Genomic DNA, 16,827 nt, shown 5'->3' with positions numbered 1-16,827 from the left:
TCTTCCGGCGGAACTTGGCTACTGCACTGACTGTTTGAAATCGACGTTGACTCTGGCATTGATGATCCCCACACCGTGCTGTTTGATATGTACCATTCATATTGGACTACATAGCCTCTTTACACACCCTATAACTACTTTGCCTGTCCCTGTAAGGACCTCTCATCCCGTCAAGTCGCATCACTACACCTCAAGTGCATCGTAGAGTGTCCTCTCGAACCGGTTAAAAGTCTTGTTATGAGGGTCCGGATTGTTGGCCATGATGTTCGTACAGCACACCGCCTAATGACGAATCAATCAGTTAGTGGTATTCCGAGACCATTGTGAACTGCCTTAGACCGACTCACTCCAACACCGGTTGCTGGGTCTAGCCAAAAGTATGTCTTGGCCGCTCCATCCCAATTCCCACTCCCCGCCTTTCTACCGTTCGCCGAGTCCTTCAAGGTGAGGAACAACCCAGGACTATGTCCGATATGACCGCCTGACCCGTTAGTCAACAAAGCCGAATCGTGGACGTTTTGGTCTTTCGCCATACCCGCTAGATCGGCCTTGATTTTGGGGTTTGAGGGCAGGACGTCCGTGAAGAGGAGTTTGAACGATTTTGGCGAGATGAGCGGATTCTTCGTCTCTGGATCTACCGAAGCGAGTACATTTCGTAGCAGATTCAAGTAATCCCGAGCGGTGCCATACAGCCCTCCTCCACCAGAAAGGACCGGTCCAACCTTACTTGCATCCAAGATCCTTCCCATGGGTGGCGCGTCCAGCGCTCTGACTTTGCCATCTTTGTCTCGTTCACAACAGGTCATCAAACGAGATTTGATATCGTCCGTAGGATAGAAACTAGTCGATTTCATACCACATGGCTCGAAGATCTTCTCCTTGAATAGATCTTCGAGGGATTTACCCGTTACGCGGGAAATTAAGATACCGGCCCAATCGATACCGACGGAATACTGCCATCGTGTTCCGGGTTCGGCGAACAACGGTTGAGAATAAGATTCGATCTTGCCCCAAGGTGGACGATTGTGCTCTTCGCCCCAACGAGCAATGTTGGCGGAATTCCAGGTGTATGACATCCCTATGATTATGCAAAGCATTTCAAGTCAGTGTATTGACATTGGGGCAAGCGATAGTAGGCGGTATGATTCACCAGAAGTGTGACTCAGTAGCATAAGGAGATTGATCTTGTTCTTGGGCTTGGTTAGGATCTCTTTTCCGTCGTCGGTGTAGCCTTCTAGTATCTGGAGTTCGCCAATTTCGGGACAATGTTTCGCAACGAGATCGTAGTCTTCCAGGTCAATCTTTCCTTCATCGACCAGTTGCAGGCAAGCAATCTGTCGTGTGATTAGCATTCATGCGACAATTGTGACAGCGAGAGAAGGTACGCACAGTGGTGATGAACTTGGTCATGGAGAACATCATCAGGGCTATAGGGGATTGGAAGCTCAGCACATTGAGGTAAATACCGGTAGACGCATTTACACTACGCAGCAGTCGGAGACATGAGAAACATATCGGTACTCACTAGTCTCGGCATCCACCGTCCCCTTCGCCTCATCGCCAAACTTGACATCTCCATCACATGAGAAGTAAATCTCTTCTTTTGCGTTGGTCGCGCCGAAAAACAGCGCGGGCACATCACGACTATCAACCTCTTTCTTCAATAGACTGTCAAGAGACCTTGCCCCATTTTTGGACAATGCTGGTAGAGGTAAAGCCATGGTCGTTATCGATCTCGTATCGTAAGAGCAAATTGGAGGATGTTGAAAAGAAGCTGGATGACGAATAGACCGCGCGATGAACAAATGGTTGAGGATGCGGGGCCTAGTCTTCATCGGTAATGTCCGAGGGGATATTAACCGCAACCTGTTTGACAGTACAAAAGACCAGAATGACAATTTAGCGCATAGATGACTTGGGAATCGTCTTCAGACTCGCCCTTTGGAGCCGCGTGGGTACACGAAGCTGTCAAACTCATAGAGGACGAAGAGACCGACCACCATCAAAGTCACGTACGTATTTTGGATGGTCATTTGAAGAGGATTACAATTAACTTTGATTACGTAAACAACAGTTCTCGGTTATTGACCCCGCCCTGTCGATCATCGATCGGAGGGACGCGATCCGGTCCAATTTACGATTTATGATTTCACTGTTCTCAAGCTGTCATCGCTCTTTCATTGCTCTGTCTGTCAACTAGGGTGAAATGTTTACCAGTAAGTCTTGGTACTGTGTGCTGATAGACTCTGAGCTAATTGTAGGTCTCGTAGTCGGCGATCCACCTTCCGCTTCGAGCTCTGATTATACGATCATCACTCATGGCGATCAGCTGGAAGATCTGAAGCCTGAAGCTTTGATATCCCCCTTGGGGGATTACTATATGGAATGGGACGAAGTGGGTCATTCTACCTTCCAGTCGATCAAATTTGCTCACTCTTTGCTGTAGTTATGTCTACCTCCTTCAAAGCTAGAGCCGTATGTATACATTTCGTTGTGATTGTGGCACTGTACGGAAGCTGATCGGTCCAGGTTAGGTGGCGACATGAAGGTGACGATTTGTGCGATTCGGTAGTTAGAGCACTGAATCTGCGACCGGGCCAAGATGGATTACAAATACTCCTTGATCATCTTGTGCTGCCCAAAGAAAAGCAAGCAGAGTGTGTGATCACATTTTGGAATCAGGTGAGCGTTGATTCGCATCGTATCTTCATTATTACCGATTGATTGACCACCTCCTACGATCAGATTTCGAAATCTCCACCAGAACCCCTGTCCGCATTTCTCGAATCTGACGATGACGCCACACCCTCCGACGCTATTCGCTCATGTAATCGACATCTTCCACCGTCCGTGGCAGCAGGCCAAGCGGTCTTTTGGCGATATTCTGCTCAGATCTTGTCGGCTTTGATGCATTTCAGCTTGGCAGCTGGGTTCTCTGCAGAACGGATCGTGGGCGTGTTGAGGGAGACGAATTACTTGACTGGAGATGCCAAGGATAAAACTTATAGAAGACTGTTAGAGACCACGCAGGCTATCTTTGACTATATGGTGAGTCAGAGTTGAGTATCGAGTCGTATTTATTTAGGATTACGCTGATGGGCTGCAGAACGATTTGACGCCTGTAACGGGAGTTGGATGGAAGTCAACAATCAGAGTCAGGATGCTGCATTCTTCTGTGCGAGTGCGATTACGGGATAAGAAGGGACTAAAGAACAAGTACGATGAGAAGGTTGATGGTGTCCCGATCAATCAAGAGTGAGTTACACTGTGATGAAACGAAAAATCGGGCTGACATGCCGCAGAGACTTACTGGCTACGCTTGGATCTTTCGCTATCGCTCCACTGTGGTCGCTACGAAAGTCAGGAATACATCTGACTGAAGAAGAGGAAGCGGCGTATGTGGCAGTCTGGCGACATATTGGGTAGGTCTGTCTCTAACTCTCTTATTTGGCTGCCGTCCTGACCTTAAGCAGGTACTACCTTGGTATCTCTCCTTCTCGACTAGCGACGCACTACACCGGACCGAAGATTGTCAATAACGCTTCCAAACTCTTCTCATGTGTAACAATGCATCTATTCTCCTTCGACCTCGAATTTGACGATTACCGAGCGACGTCCACTTATCGTATTTTGGCATCCGTTGCTGAGCGTCCTCCACGAAAAACGAAGATCGAAAAGCATTTGGCGATCTCTCGATTCTTGATTGGCGATAAGCTGGCCGACAAATTGCTCATACCTCCTACATCAAGGTGGATCGCCGCCGAAATGAGGGTCGCGAGGTCAATCGATTGGGCTTTGTTCTCATTCGGTCAAGTCTATACTCAACGATGGGAGGTGGAACGAGTGACGATAACAAAATTACTAGTAACAATGATAGTCTGCTGGCAACTCGGTGTCAAACGCACGAAATTTACCATCAAGACGTTTGGTGGGGATAAATCGAAACCACCTCCTATAGAAAACGGGGATAGCAAGGTAGACATTACCGAGGAAGAAGAGGAGAAAGACAATATCTCGCCTAACGCGGACGATGATGATCTCGATGCTAGCGTACCGATGGGTCCGGTAGCTGGGAAGAGGATAATAAGACGATGGCAATGGTTATTAGCCGAAATGGCAGGTGTGGTTTTAGCTCCTGTCGGGTTAGCTCTGGCTTCGACCTATTGGCTATTCAAGGGAAGGTAGATTTCGTAAAGCAGAACATACATTGTCGTTCTTGTTGTTGTTGTAACCCATCTTTGCATGCATACATACATTCACGTTGGCCTGTTGGCGACTCTCTCGTTGTCTCGACATAAGCGATTCACGTGACGTTATCTTGTTCTTATTGCGAGCGGTTACCGGTTATCCCTCCGCCCATATTCCGACTGATAAGATGCGATTTCGATGACCATTTGTTACAGGAAATAGGTATAACGAGCTGAAAGCACTCGGTCTATCGCTATTTCATCTACTTTTGTACTCTCTGATCACTCTACTAAACGTTCAAGCTTGATTTCCAAGATGTCTCTAGGCGGTCGTAAGCTCTTATCGTAAGTCTGGCACCGCTTCCTACGCGAGGTCGGCTAACCTCAAATAATCAGTTTCGGTATTGATGTGGACGCCGTGTCGGGATGGTATGTTGTGCTCGAGATCACCCACCTCTCCCTCCTTAACCAACTCTGTCTCCACATACCTACATCCTTTGGACTCTCGCCATCCTCTCACTCATTCACCCTCGAACAATATGGTTGACAGAGATTATTGCTCAGGCTCGGCTCGTACGGCGGCGAAGACTCACCCGGTGATATCTCTCGAGGGATGTTCGCAGGTGAAGTCGGTACACCCCGATTGTTGAAATTGTTCAAAAAATATAACATGAAAACGACGTGGTTTATCCCTGGACATAGTTTGGATACCTTCCCGGAAGAGATGGCGGCAGTCAGGGATGATGGACATGAAATGTGAGTGAACTCATCTCTTTTGATTCAATGAGGGGGGAGGTTAGATCGTTAGAGTGCGGACTTGCTCTGTTGCTTTACGGAACCGGCAGAGGATCGTGTGGGAGGACCGTGCGAAGGTGGTTTCTAACAGAGGGGGCCTTCAATGCTCGAGATGGTCAGCGAGGAGACATGGGTGGGGGGGAGGGGGGGAGGAGGGGCGTCTCGCGACGCGGAGGATATGGGATGCGCAACTCTGGTGCCCTTGAGACGGATGTAGTGACTCGGTGAATGCAGTCATACTGACACACTTCCTACCATTCCAGCGGTCTCCACGGCTATTCCCATGAAAACCCAACTGCCATGTCCATCGACCAACAGAAAGATATCCTCGAACACACATTCAAGCAGCTCACTGAGTTTTGTGGAAAGCCGCCTGTTGGAAGTGTAGCACCATGGTGGGAGGTCAGTAAGGAGGGGACGAAGATGTTGTTGGATCACGGGATCTTGTATGGTGAGTCGCTGCGTCCCGTCGCGTGCATGAGTGTCACACTGGACTACCTTCCAACAACGAAATCCGCGTGAGGCGATGAAATCTCATGAAGGGTATAACTTACGCCTCTTTCGTCTTTTTCCCATAGATCACTCATTCCAGCATCACGACGCATTGCCATACTATCTCCGAGTTGGCGATACATGGAAGAATATCAACTATGACGAAAAGCCCAAAACATGGATGGAGCCACTGAAGCGGGGTGAAACAACAGGTCTCGTTCAAATCCCTGCTAACTGGGATGTAAGTGCCTTTCAAAATCACTAGCGTCTTGGTTCTGAACTGACGCTACGCCGACAGCTCGACGATCTCCCTCCGATGATGTTCATAAAGTCCGCTCCTAATTCCCAAGGATTCGTCTCGCCTCAAGTAATCGAACAAAAGTGGAAAGACCATTTCGAATATTGCTATCGAGAGTACCCAGATGGATTCGTCATGCCTATCACTATCCATCCCGATGTATCAGGTCGACCTCGTGAGTTGCCTCTCCGGTTCTCGGGCCAGCTTGTCCGTTATGAGATGGGCAGAGCTGCTAGTTGACGTTATGAGTTTTGCCATCCCACAGACGTCCTGATGATGCTTGAACGATTTATCGAATGGGTAAACAAGCATGAAGGTGTAGAATGGGTGCCTATGAAGGACATCGCAGAGCAATTTAGGAAAAGTAACCCGGCACCGGAAGGAGTGCTCATGCCAAAGGGATTGTAAGCATCTGCAGTGTATGTCGTGTATGTAGCATGTGCGAAGATAGCTCGGCTTTGACATGGTTTGAAGCTTATACTTAGTCCAATGAAACATTGAAATGACAGACTCGTCCATATGCAGCATCAATCATTGGTACTCTAATTACTCTTATATATCTAATGCTACGAAAAGTCTGCTACTCTGATCGGGAAACTATGGATACATAACGGAATTATTTCACAGGCCAGCGTCTCAGCTATGCCCTTTGCCAACTCATAGAAGAGACAAGGATACAGAGTGAATATATGGTCGAGATGGTATCGAAAGAGCAGACAAGGACAAGGAGGAATCGGAGGGTGTGAAAGAAGTTAGTGATGAGCGATCTTCCATGTCAGATGACAACGGGTACGATCACATTATGAGAGACGTTAGACCACATGAAGAGCTGGAATTTTGAAAAGATATCATCAGCTCACTGGTACAGCATCGTGCAGCTGTTTTAAAGCACTCACGATCGGTTTTTGTCTCTGGAAATTGGCCAGGAGCTTGAGCCGCATGCTCCACATGCTCATCACTCCTCTTCTTCTCATTATCGTATCCGCCTACAAATGTCGCATCACTAGGTTTCCTCCCGCCACCACCTTCGATAGCGTTGAGCGCATCACGTCGGGTCGAAGGTGTCCAAGACGATGACCGCCAAGCTGCGACTTTGGTTCGGTACAGCTCGTCAACTTCTTCGAGGGAGATACCCTTTGTCTGCGAGTCCAAATTCAGCGTCAGTTTTGATCACAAGACACAAGGCAGATCCGGGAGAGTTGCGCACCTCTGGGATCATGAAGAAAACGTAGACAAAGGCGAAAATTAAACAACCGCAAAAGACGAGGAGGATCCTGAGTCGTACACCGATCAGCTGGACCCCCTAGATTCTCAGGTCTTCTTCAACTTACAAAGGTCCGATTTCGTCAGCGATACCAGGCGAGAAGTAACTCAAGAGGAAGTTCCAAAGCCAGTTGGTAGCAGCTGCCAGATGTTCGAACGATGTCAGCCATCAACTTCGACTAATGTAATTTCAAAGATTATGTGACTCACCGGCAAGAGCGATACATTTGGGTCGAACTCTGAGAGGGAAAGTCTCACCCAGCAAGACCCCTACGGACAATTCATCAGCATAAGCAAACTTAATGCGCTTGCTGAGGTGGAGGTGACACTTACAAGGAGTAGGACCCCAGAACAAGGCGTAGAAGGAAACGTGAATGACGGCAAACGCCACCAAGACCTGACCACCAGTCTTGGTCTGCATCTCGGTCAAACCCGATACGTCGGTGAGGAAGTGGCCCACGAGACCTGCAATGAGTGCGCAGACAGCTTGGGCCAGAGCTCCGATGAGGAGTGACTTTCGTCGTCCAACATGCTCGATCGTCCACATTGCTGGGAGGACCATGGCGAGGGAGACGGCTCCGAGGACAGTTTGGATCTCTGCGCGGGGCAAACAAGACAGCTTGTCAGCCTTGTTTACGTACGGAAATTTGCACATTTCATTATTGTGAGGACATCACTTACCATACGAGTTGAGCGAGAGCTTTGCATTCTGGAAGAATACTGGACCGTACTGCGAGAGAAGAGAAGGGTCAATATGGGTGGGACTGAAACCTAAAAGACGCTGTAGACATACGTAGTAGTAGAAGTTCCTGTGGGATAAGCATGTCAGTCTAAGGACCGACTGATGTCGAGTAAGCCCAAAAGCCACTCACTGTCCGTTGAGCTGCTGCAAAAATTGGACCATACAACCGTTCAAGGTTCGTTTCCACACTGAAATGTACAGACTCAACTCATTAGCTTCCCACACTCGTCCAGAGCGGACAATTAGGCACTCACTGGCACTTCTCATGCTGAAACATTCCAACCATCCAGCACTTCCACCTTCATTCTCCTCCTTGATCGCTTCTTCAAGCTCCACCAATACCTCCCTAGTCAGCGGGTCTTCGACTTTACAGTCGTTGAGACTCGCAATCGCTTTCAGAGCTTTCTCTTTATGACCTTTACCGAGGAGAAGACGGGGTGATTCGGGTAACATGAGTGCTCCTGCCATGAGGAATGTTCCCCATACAAGTTGGAGTCCGATTGGGATTCGCCATGACGCGGAACCGCTCAAGTGATGTCTGCGACAGAATAACTACCAGTCAGAATCCTTTTTGGTCAATTACCGTTGGAGACTGGGTGGCTCACGTTCCAAGATCGACAATGTAGGCGAGGAACATTCCCGAAGCGATCTGGACTTGGTAAAGGACCAAGAGAGTACCTCGTAATTTCTTGGGAGCAGCTTCACCAATGTACAGTGGTACGATGGCAGACAGAGCGCCGACGCCCAGACCAGCGACGAACCGGCTAAAAATCGGATTTATCGTTGTTAGTCACCAACACTCAAGGTTTTAGTCTCGAGATTCGATGTCGTGGACATACCCCGCTGTGAGTTGTGCCAGACTGAACGAGGAGACTTGTACAATGACGCCGATTGTGAACTGCATGTACCATATCAGTAACGACACCCATCATACTGTACTACTGTCACCAAGATTTCTGCCACTCACGATCACAGACCAAGCCAAGATTGATCCCTTTCGACCCAGCCTATCGCTAGTGAAACCTGCCACACAACTTACATCAGTACGAGTAATGTGCGCCACGGCTTTTGAGTCTTGTCTATTTTGACTCACTTTGTAAGATTGCACCGAAGAATGTACCTGCCGAAAGGAGGGATGTGATGATACTTTGATTCTCGGACGAGAGTGAGGCTGCACCAGGTTGCATGACCGAGATGAAATCGGGCTGTGGTGTTTCATCTCACAGTGTTAACGGTTCTTCTACAGAAATTGGAAGTCGGGAAGATCACTCACCATAATGAGACATCCCGAGATGTAACCGATCTGCAACAATCACGATCAGTCTCATACAGGTATATGACTCCGCTGACAGTAGCAATGCGTCCGACATACATCGTAACCGAAGACCCAACCGCCGACTGTGCGTTACAAATCATGTCAGCTGAATTCGGGGTGTTGGCGAGCGTAGGTCGACTCACACGCGGCGAAGAAACAGAAGACGATTGAGCGTCTCATATTGCGCTTGCGTTATCACAAATCAGTGAGGTCCAAGCCCGAGTCAAAAAATGCTGTCGATGAGGTATGAGCAAGTATCGATGTCAACCCAAGACTCTGTTGGTATCGCCCGAAAATCAAAAAGAAAGTGAAGACGGGGTTCACGTCGACGACCTCGGCCCATTCTTTTCTTATATACCTCTCGTCGGGACTAGGACTCCGGAACACCTTCCCCGTCCTTATCATCATCATCATCATCATCGGTACAACGCGCATTTTGGCCCCTCTAGCCCCGACGCTTCGCCCCAAAGGGACCCCATACAGTATTTGCAGACCGATAGACTGCGCACCGGGCCGTCTTGGTCCAGTTAACAAGACAGGGTATACCTTCCCCCTGTCTTTAGGTGGTCAGTAAGCGTTGATGGTAAGGGTATAGCAAATGAGGTAGAGACGTCATTCACCCCATATTGTGTGATGGTGACCCGAGGGACTCCCTATGTACCATATGGTAATCGTGAGTGAAATGCATATACGGCCGAGATTGAAAGGGATGTCAGAAGCGACATTTACGTGAAAACAGCCGACTGAATGCTGTTAATCCTGATCTAATTCGGGATCTCCGCAACGGGGCACACTCTCAACTCGCAGAGAAGAAGAACAAGAAGAACGTCTCGAATACATGTACAATACGCGATACAGTGATACAGTGGATACATGTGTAACATATACATTAGCGTGTAATAATTTGACGTCAATGGCTTTGTCGTGACCCTTGAACCGCCGGTTCACTTGCCGCTAGTGTGTATTTTTAAGCATTATGAATGATTGACTGGATCGGTCTTCGCGCCGATGATTTCCTATGCTTGACAGACAGTCCGAAATTCACGACAGTAGTAACAGCCAAGTCACGGTCAGCCAAGTCTGTAGGGATCGGTATTAAGTGGGGAGCGTTGACGGTAAATATCCCATCTCAATCATCCTGTACTGTACCGTCGATGGGAGACATCATACCTTCTCTCGATGTCTGCTGTAGAGTAGACGATCATTATTTACAGCGCAGCTTGTGCTCGCTGCCGCTTGTGTTCTGATCCAAGAGTCCGACAAGTTCCGTGCAACTGCCACAGATCGGGTACCTCTGTTCCCCTCACGTAGCGCTACGGCGACCTCTAATAAATGGTTAAATGCAAAGGACAATGCATAGTTCCATACCCAACTTGGTGTCCTACTCTCCCCTAGCTCGCCAAATACCGACTTCCCCATCTTCTCCACCGGCAACAAGGACCTCGCCATCCCAATCCATAGCCAACAATCTCTCTCCCAAGACCTTTCCATTCTTGGTGACCTTTCTTGTCTCCTCTGCTGCCTTTGACTGGGCTTTCGAGACGGAGAATAAGGCGTTCTTGGGTGATCTGATGTCCCAGATTTGGACGACACCAGAGTACGAGGCGGAGGCGAGAGTGTATGAGGATGTGGGGTGGCAGGTGATGGATGGGATAGGAGAAGATGTGGGGAGAGTAAGGGAGATGAGCGAGGTGGCTACGTCACGAAACGGGACAGCATCAGCAATAGTACCAATTAGGGCGGTGTACAACAATGCTTTCCCAAATGGGAGGTCAGTGCGTAAAGTTCAGGACCGACTCACCCTGTCGAGTGTCCCAGAGACAGATGGTTCGGTCCATGTTACCAGTCGCGAGTGTACCGTTTGCTTGGAATTGATCCACACAAAGTGCTGCCTTGTCCGCTGGACCTTGCTGCGAGGCGAAAAGCGATGATCGTCAGTTTCAGTCATCCAACGATTGGTTTTGCCTGGACCTCACTCACCCTCAAAACACCCGCTGCACCTGTCTCGACCTCCCAACCTCTAACACTTCCATCCCATCCTGCGCTCCAAACTTTCCCGCTATCCAACTTATCCCAAACCAAACCGCCCACTCTACCCTGATGACCTCTCAACACACCATCGGGGACTCTTCTCCATCCTCCTACACCTGTCGAATCACCATCCGTCAATCCTTCTATCGGTAGTTTCTCGTTGTCCTTCTCCAACTTTCTTCGTTTCTTGTTACCTTGACCGGGGAGATATGACATTGGTTCAGCGGCAATTTGATGTTCTGTAGGTTCTTCGTTTGGTAAGACGTAAAAGTTCAAATTACCATCCCAAGAAGCTGAGATGAGCTCTCGACCTGTCGAACTGCCGATGATAGAGGAGATGGGAGCAGTGTGGCCGTGCAAACTGTACAACTCTCGAGGAGGGGAGATAGAGTCGGGAGAGAGGGAAGGGATGGTGAACACGTGGACTTGTCGGTCGATACCTCCCGCAGCGAGGAGGATGTCCTCGGTCTGTGATTGAGGGGAAATCCAGGTACACGAAGTAGCTCCGAGAGAAGTCGGCAATGGGAGGGTGTACAACGCATCGGGGGAGGAAGTCGAGGCGGAGGAAAGGGGTAAGACCTGGACGTGAGAGAGGTATGACGAAAGCAAAACGTAGCTACAAAGTAGGACCCGTTGTCAGGTGGTGTCCAATGCTCAGGTTTCACATGAAAGTGGAATGGACTACTCACCCTTTCCTTCCGAGACTCAGACCCGAGACCCAATCTTCTACTTCCACTCTGCCTACCTCCTCAGGAGGCATAACACTCCTCACGTACTCCACATCAATCTGACTTTCCTCATCGTTCCCTCTATTCTTCTTCACCCAAGAATCCAAACTACCTCTCAACACCTCACCATTGACCAAGAAATCGAAGGGAACAGGCTTCTTCCCGTTCTCTGGCGTGTTGGAGAGGACTTTGTTGATCAGTTCGGAGAGCTGGAATCGACGCCATGAAGCTGGGATAAAGTAGGTAGATTGGGGGATGGCATCGGTCGCAGAACGAGTGAACAGGTTGATAGGCAGTTGTCGAGATGCGGCTGACGAAGAAGATGCGAGAGGCATCGGTTGGTCGGACATCGTGTAGAACGATTTATCACACGAGAGCTCGAAGGACGGTTCTCTAGGTTAGTTTGGGAGCTGTAACGTTTAGAACAAAGTAGCAAAGTGTTGATTGTTGCGAGACGAAGACGGTTGTTCTGAAATTTCAAAGCAGCAGCAAACCTGTCAACGAGCGTGCCTCGTGCGTATGTACACCGTGGGAAAGTTAACCATTTGAACCACGTGATTCGCGTTTACTCCTTCGTAGCTTCTGTGTACCAAGAGTCAAGTGAAAGCTGTCTTTACCAGTATGCATGATGTTTATCTTAGTCGACACGCAATATGCAGCAACTTCCCACGATACTGCCGCCTCCACCACTACCTGATGGGTCGGAAGCACCCCCGCGAACAGCGGAGAAACATGCCAATCTCGTGAGGTTTCAGTCAGAACTCGAGGTACGTTGATTGTCCACTTCCCGTCTCTATCCTAAATGAGCAGAGCTAGACGGGAAGTATGGGTTAGGACGTGATGTCCATCAAAGTAGCAGTTTGGAGGCTGAGATAAATCGGTTTCTTCACAGTTCGTACAATGTCTCGCGCATCCTCAATATCTGCACGAGTTATTTATCCAAGGATACTTGTCCAAACCGTCTTTCCTCAATTATCTGAGATATCTAGAATACTGGAGATCACCAGAATACGTAAAGTTCATTATGTGAGTACAGTACCCACACAGCTGAGATCATGTGGTTCTCTCTCGTTGTTCTTTCATGCTCTGAGGGTCGTGTTGCAAGCTGACTTGGAGTATAATAGATATCCAACATGTCTGGTATATTTGACTCTGTTGCAGACGGAACTATTCAGAAGTCGTCTGAACGATTTGGGCTTTATCAATGAATTGATCAGAGTAGGGACAAAACATCATGAAACATGGTGAGTGATCTACTCACCATCTAAAACATCATCTGCGTAATGATATCCCCCTTCCTTACAAACACGACAACAATCAGTTTATCTAGAAATCGGGTCACTGATTGTGTGGTTCACGTTTAGGCGAGTCGAGAAACCCCCTTCAGCGGAAGGTCCTACCAAGCCCGACCCTGGACAATCGAATGACCATCATGGCGGAGATGAAGATGATGGTGATGACAACGATGGCGAAGAGAATAATACTGGTCGAGGAGAGAACGTAGCGAAGGGAAGACGGAAAGGTCAAGGTCATGCGAGAGGACGATCGAGTCTGGGAGGGGGGACTGGGACCTCGCCAGCGTAATATGATATAATGTACTTTGATGATGATCATGATAATGTGGCATGGATGTATATAACATGTACTATATTCTACTTCTACTTCGATCTCGCTGTCCGCTATCTGAACCAGCTCGCAACTGCTCGTTCTCCCGTGCTCTCGACCCCTACCACGCGTCCACTCATGCATCCCTCGCATCTCCCATACCCCAACTTGCCGCGGTACCTGTCCCGCCCATCGTATCCACCGCAAGCAAATTGACGATCGGCTTATCCTTCCTACTTAACGCTCGGAGGACATCCTGCGCCAGCAGACCGCCAAGGACAGCCAGTGTTGGTGGGAAGAAATGTGTGGCATGAGTCGCGAGATGTCTGCGCAGGCAAGCGACGTCAGCTCGTATGTCCTTCAAAGACAAGCATGTGAGGATAAGAGCAACCTCTACTCACTCGATCATCTCGTTCTCAATGGATGGTAATGCCTTGGCGTTCACACCCAGCTCTTGCCGTATTCTCTCGGCGATCTCTTTGAGCTCCGCGACCTGTCCTTCACCCCCGATAGGTAATGCTTGTTTTTGTTGCTCGAACTCCCACAACGCTAAGGACGCACGAAGATATTAGCGTGCCTCGTGGACATAAAGCGAGAAAGAAGGCTTACCCAAGATACCGATAGCAACGCCGGGAGACAACTTCTTTGTCGTATTTCGAGTCAAACCTCTGAAAGGACTTCCCCCCTCTCTTGTTTGTGTTGATGGTTTTGACCATGCAGACGATGAGATAGCAGTGCTCAATGGTGCATATGATAGGGATTTCTTGGCGATCCCAGATGATGAGCTGCGAGATTGCATTGTTAGCTACCGCCGAATTATGGTTCTACCATTCGCATCTGGCAGGCCTAATAGAAGACGAAGGGTGGATGTGAGTGAGAATGCACGTAAGACTCACTTTACGACATATTCGTATGATTCGCCGAGATCCGCAAAGACGTATCCATAGAAACCGTATGCTCCAGCAGAGTAAAACATTGTTCCAGCTGTTCTCGCCGCGGAATCGATAATTTCCTGTTACGAATGGAATCAGCGTCTGCTCCATGTATCACTGAACCCCAGCGATCGTCGTAACCCAGGGCGACTTAGCTGGACACGAGTAGAAGACGTCCACTGACATTTTGACTTCTCGACAGGTCCAGCGCAACTACCACATCGACCTTTTCTTTCTTCAGCAATTCCACCGTCTCTTCCTCTGTACCTCCGACGAATGGAGATAGCGTATCGAGCTTTGTCAAGGATACAAGTGGGTTCAACGATGCTATTTGAGGTAAAGCGGCGTCGGTCCTCTAATCAAATTCGGACCTGACGTCAGCTCTGACCTTCTTGTCTCGCACTGCAGATAGGAAGGGAGGGAGGAGCTCACAAGTTTCCCTACTGCACCTTCCTCTTCTCTAAACAAGAATCCAGTACCTAGATCTTCTTCCTCCACCACTCCGTCGTCTGCGATGATCAACCGTCCGATACCTGCCAAAACTAGGTTCTTGATTGTTTCGTGGGCGAGTGACCGGAGAGAAAGGATGAGGACAGTCGATGATCTCATACTACATTTCTCGCGTCAGCTTGTCTTCGGGAGATGGATGACCCAAGAGGAAAAGCTGACTGACCGGTTCTGGGCTTCGAGACCCCATAGTCTGATTTGACGATCATACAGTGATGCTTCGTCTATTCAACATACGGAATGTAAGCTTCCCCTTGCGCGATTAACATGAACCAGCTTTTGTCAGCTTACCTTCTGTTATTTGCCCATTTGAAAGCTCTGCTTGGTGAGTGGAGGTAGACGGAGCGCTCATTGTGTTTGTCGGCGTAGTTGGAATTGCAGTATGTGTCCAAGGAGGAACGCAAGTTGAATTAAATAGAGCACCAAGAGATATAGACAGTGGAAAGTCAGGATGGAGGTTGATCGAAGTGTGTCTGATATCGAGCTCTCCAGAACTGAACTGGCACGTGAGCATGAGCAAGGAGATAAACTTGATATCAGGCTCAATCCTAAATTTCAGATCCACCGGAAAGTTATCGTTGTCCTTATTGATATCTCTTCGCTATCTTGTTGATGATTTGATCATATCAATCATGGTAGCAATGACGAAGAAGGCACAGTTCGACCCGGCTGCTCATCTGAGTAAGCATGGATGGCAAGGAAAGGGTACAGGTGGGTGATTTCTCTGTTGTCCTGCCATCTCCATCTTCAGTCCTTCAGGCTTCCTCTCTGTTGGACGGGCATATGATCATGACTGATATGGAACTTGCGCTGATATTGTATTTTATCCCTATCCACCTTCCTCCCACTCACTGATGACTCACAACACTACCAATCACCACTCCCTTACCCAAATTGGCAATACGTCCCACAGCTCTCAAGCAAGGACACGCAACTCGTCCTCTCGCCGTAGTTCAGAAGAAGACATTATCAGGTATTGGGAAAGACCGTGATGAGGCCGTGCCCTTCTGGGACCAGTGAGTGGGGTCTTCACAACTTCTACTTCTTTCGCCTACCAGATCTTAGTCCACCTTCCCTTGATCGTATTCCTGCTTCGTATCATGCTGATATTCTATTCACGTAAAAAGCATCTTCGCAGCAACCGCCGCCACCCTCTTCTCCCCCTCCCCTTCCTCTTCTCCCGCACCGACCTCTCAGCCCGGTCCAAGTGGATGGGCCACCCTCCCCCCCGCCAGCGTAACAACCAACGGCGTCCCCACCCGACCTGTCCCCGCAAAATTGAGCATAAACGCGATGGCTAGATCGGGACGTGAATTGGCAAGAAGGGGATTATATTCCCGTTTCTTGAGAGGGAAGGTTCTGATTCATGAGGAAGAGGAAGAAGAGGCCGAGGTGGTCGTTTCGCAAGATGTTTTGGAAGAGGATCTTATCGGTGGGAGTGCAAGTGCAAGTGTAACTGGAGGTGAAGATGAGAAACGTAAGGAGAAGAAGGCAAAAAAGGAGAAGAAAGAGAAGAAGAGCGAGAAGAGCGAGAAGAGTAAAAGTAAAGGGAAAGGTAGAGCGAAAGTAGGGGAAGAGAACGACATCGTATCGCCAATCGAGAGTAAAGAAGAACGTAAAGTTAGACGAGAGGAGAAAGCGAGACGGAAGGCTGAGACAGAGGCAGAGTCGGCTTCGGTCTTCGTTGAAGGAGAGACGAAGAAGGGGAAGAAGAGAAAAGCGGAGGGGGATGTCGAAGATGTCGAGAAGAAAGAGAAGAAGGAGAAGCGAAAACGGAAGGATGATAGTGGAGAAGGAAACGAGAAGGTCGAGAAGAAGAGCAAGAAGAGTAGAACGAAGGAGTAGACCTGCTTGCATACAGAGCGGAACAACATGCGCTTTGTGGACTCACCGCTTTATAGACATACCTGATCTTCATGACAATAACGATTC

General features: G+C 48.9%; 8 protein-coding genes across 8 annotated transcripts; 4 read left to right on the top strand and 4 right to left on the bottom strand.

Annotated features, from left to right (window-relative positions):
• Positions 1–183: 183 nt before the first annotated feature.
• On the bottom strand, positions 184–1,721 carry CI109_103253 (uncharacterized protein; the record flags this gene model as incomplete). The annotated part of the gene is made up of 5 exons (XM_032007198.2): positions 184–282; positions 348–1,078; positions 1,151–1,334; positions 1,390–1,427; positions 1,526–1,721. 5 exons carry the CDS (start codon positions 1,719–1,721, stop codon positions 184–186), a joined length of 1,248 nt encoding a protein of 415 aa, XP_031858552.2.
• A 485-nt stretch (positions 1,722–2,206) lies between these two features.
• Positions 2,207–4,185, top strand: CI109_103252 (uncharacterized protein; the record flags this gene model as incomplete). Its single annotated transcript, XM_065967265.1, has 8 exons — positions 2,207–2,216; positions 2,262–2,395; positions 2,447–2,475; positions 2,535–2,682; positions 2,746–3,048; positions 3,107–3,255; positions 3,303–3,422; positions 3,474–4,185. The coding sequence occupies 8 exons, from the start codon at positions 2,207–2,209 to the stop codon at positions 4,183–4,185; spliced, it is 1,605 nt and encodes a 534-aa protein (XP_065823337.1).
• A 318-nt stretch (positions 4,186–4,503) lies between these two features.
• On the top strand, positions 4,504–6,180 carry CI109_103251 (uncharacterized protein; the record flags this gene model as incomplete). The annotated part of the gene is made up of 7 exons (XM_032007200.1): positions 4,504–4,532; positions 4,584–4,616; positions 4,752–4,943; positions 5,246–5,433; positions 5,561–5,715; positions 5,773–5,947; positions 6,038–6,180. 7 exons carry the CDS (start codon positions 4,504–4,506, stop codon positions 6,178–6,180), a joined length of 915 nt encoding a protein of 304 aa, XP_031858554.1.
• A 404-nt stretch (positions 6,181–6,584) lies between these two features.
• CI109_103250 (uncharacterized protein) lies at positions 6,585–9,272 on the bottom strand (the record flags this gene model as incomplete). Its single annotated transcript, XM_032007201.1, has 17 exons — positions 6,585–6,601; positions 6,669–6,912; positions 6,980–7,046; positions 7,104–7,176; positions 7,246–7,305; positions 7,369–7,632; positions 7,717–7,765; positions 7,829–7,844; positions 7,908–7,965; positions 8,032–8,315; positions 8,383–8,541; positions 8,617–8,675; positions 8,745–8,800; positions 8,871–8,982; positions 9,051–9,080; positions 9,150–9,175; positions 9,236–9,272. 17 exons carry the CDS (start codon positions 9,270–9,272, stop codon positions 6,585–6,587), a joined length of 1,611 nt encoding a protein of 536 aa, XP_031858555.1.
• A 1,201-nt stretch (positions 9,273–10,473) lies between these two features.
• Positions 10,474–12,201, bottom strand: CI109_103249 (ribosome biogenesis protein YTM1; the record flags this gene model as incomplete). The annotated part of the gene is made up of 4 exons (XM_032007202.1): positions 10,474–10,787; positions 10,894–11,002; positions 11,073–11,739; positions 11,813–12,201. 4 exons carry the CDS (start codon positions 12,199–12,201, stop codon positions 10,474–10,476), a joined length of 1,479 nt encoding a protein of 492 aa, XP_031858556.1.
• A 303-nt stretch (positions 12,202–12,504) lies between these two features.
• Positions 12,505–13,435, top strand: CI109_103248 (uncharacterized protein; the record flags this gene model as incomplete). The annotated part of the gene is made up of 4 exons (XM_032007203.1): positions 12,505–12,618; positions 12,744–12,877; positions 12,976–13,095; positions 13,216–13,435. 4 exons carry the CDS (start codon positions 12,505–12,507, stop codon positions 13,433–13,435), a joined length of 588 nt encoding a protein of 195 aa, XP_031858557.1.
• A 157-nt stretch (positions 13,436–13,592) lies between these two features.
• CI109_103247 (uncharacterized protein) lies at positions 13,593–15,247 on the bottom strand (the record flags this gene model as incomplete). The annotated part of the gene is made up of 8 exons (XM_032007204.1): positions 13,593–13,782; positions 13,858–14,005; positions 14,066–14,241; positions 14,353–14,468; positions 14,573–14,743; positions 14,821–14,998; positions 15,062–15,119; positions 15,187–15,247. The coding sequence occupies 8 exons, from the start codon at positions 15,245–15,247 to the stop codon at positions 13,593–13,595; spliced, it is 1,098 nt and encodes a 365-aa protein (XP_031858558.1).
• A 280-nt stretch (positions 15,248–15,527) lies between these two features.
• Positions 15,528–16,740, top strand: CI109_103246 (uncharacterized protein; the record flags this gene model as incomplete). The annotated part of the gene is made up of 3 exons (XM_032007205.1): positions 15,528–15,606; positions 15,809–15,911; positions 16,023–16,740. 3 exons carry the CDS (start codon positions 15,528–15,530, stop codon positions 16,738–16,740), a joined length of 900 nt encoding a protein of 299 aa, XP_031858559.1.
• Positions 16,741–16,827: the final 87 nt, after the last annotated feature.

Source organism: Kwoniella shandongensis, chromosome 5 (genome assembly GCF_008629635.2).
Source record: "Kwoniella shandongensis chromosome 5, complete sequence".
Lineage (NCBI taxonomy): Eukaryota > Fungi > Basidiomycota > Tremellomycetes > Tremellales > Cryptococcaceae > Kwoniella > Kwoniella shandongensis.
Note: the sequence above shows the minus strand (reverse complement) of the source record. Positions and strands in the feature narration are given on the sequence as shown.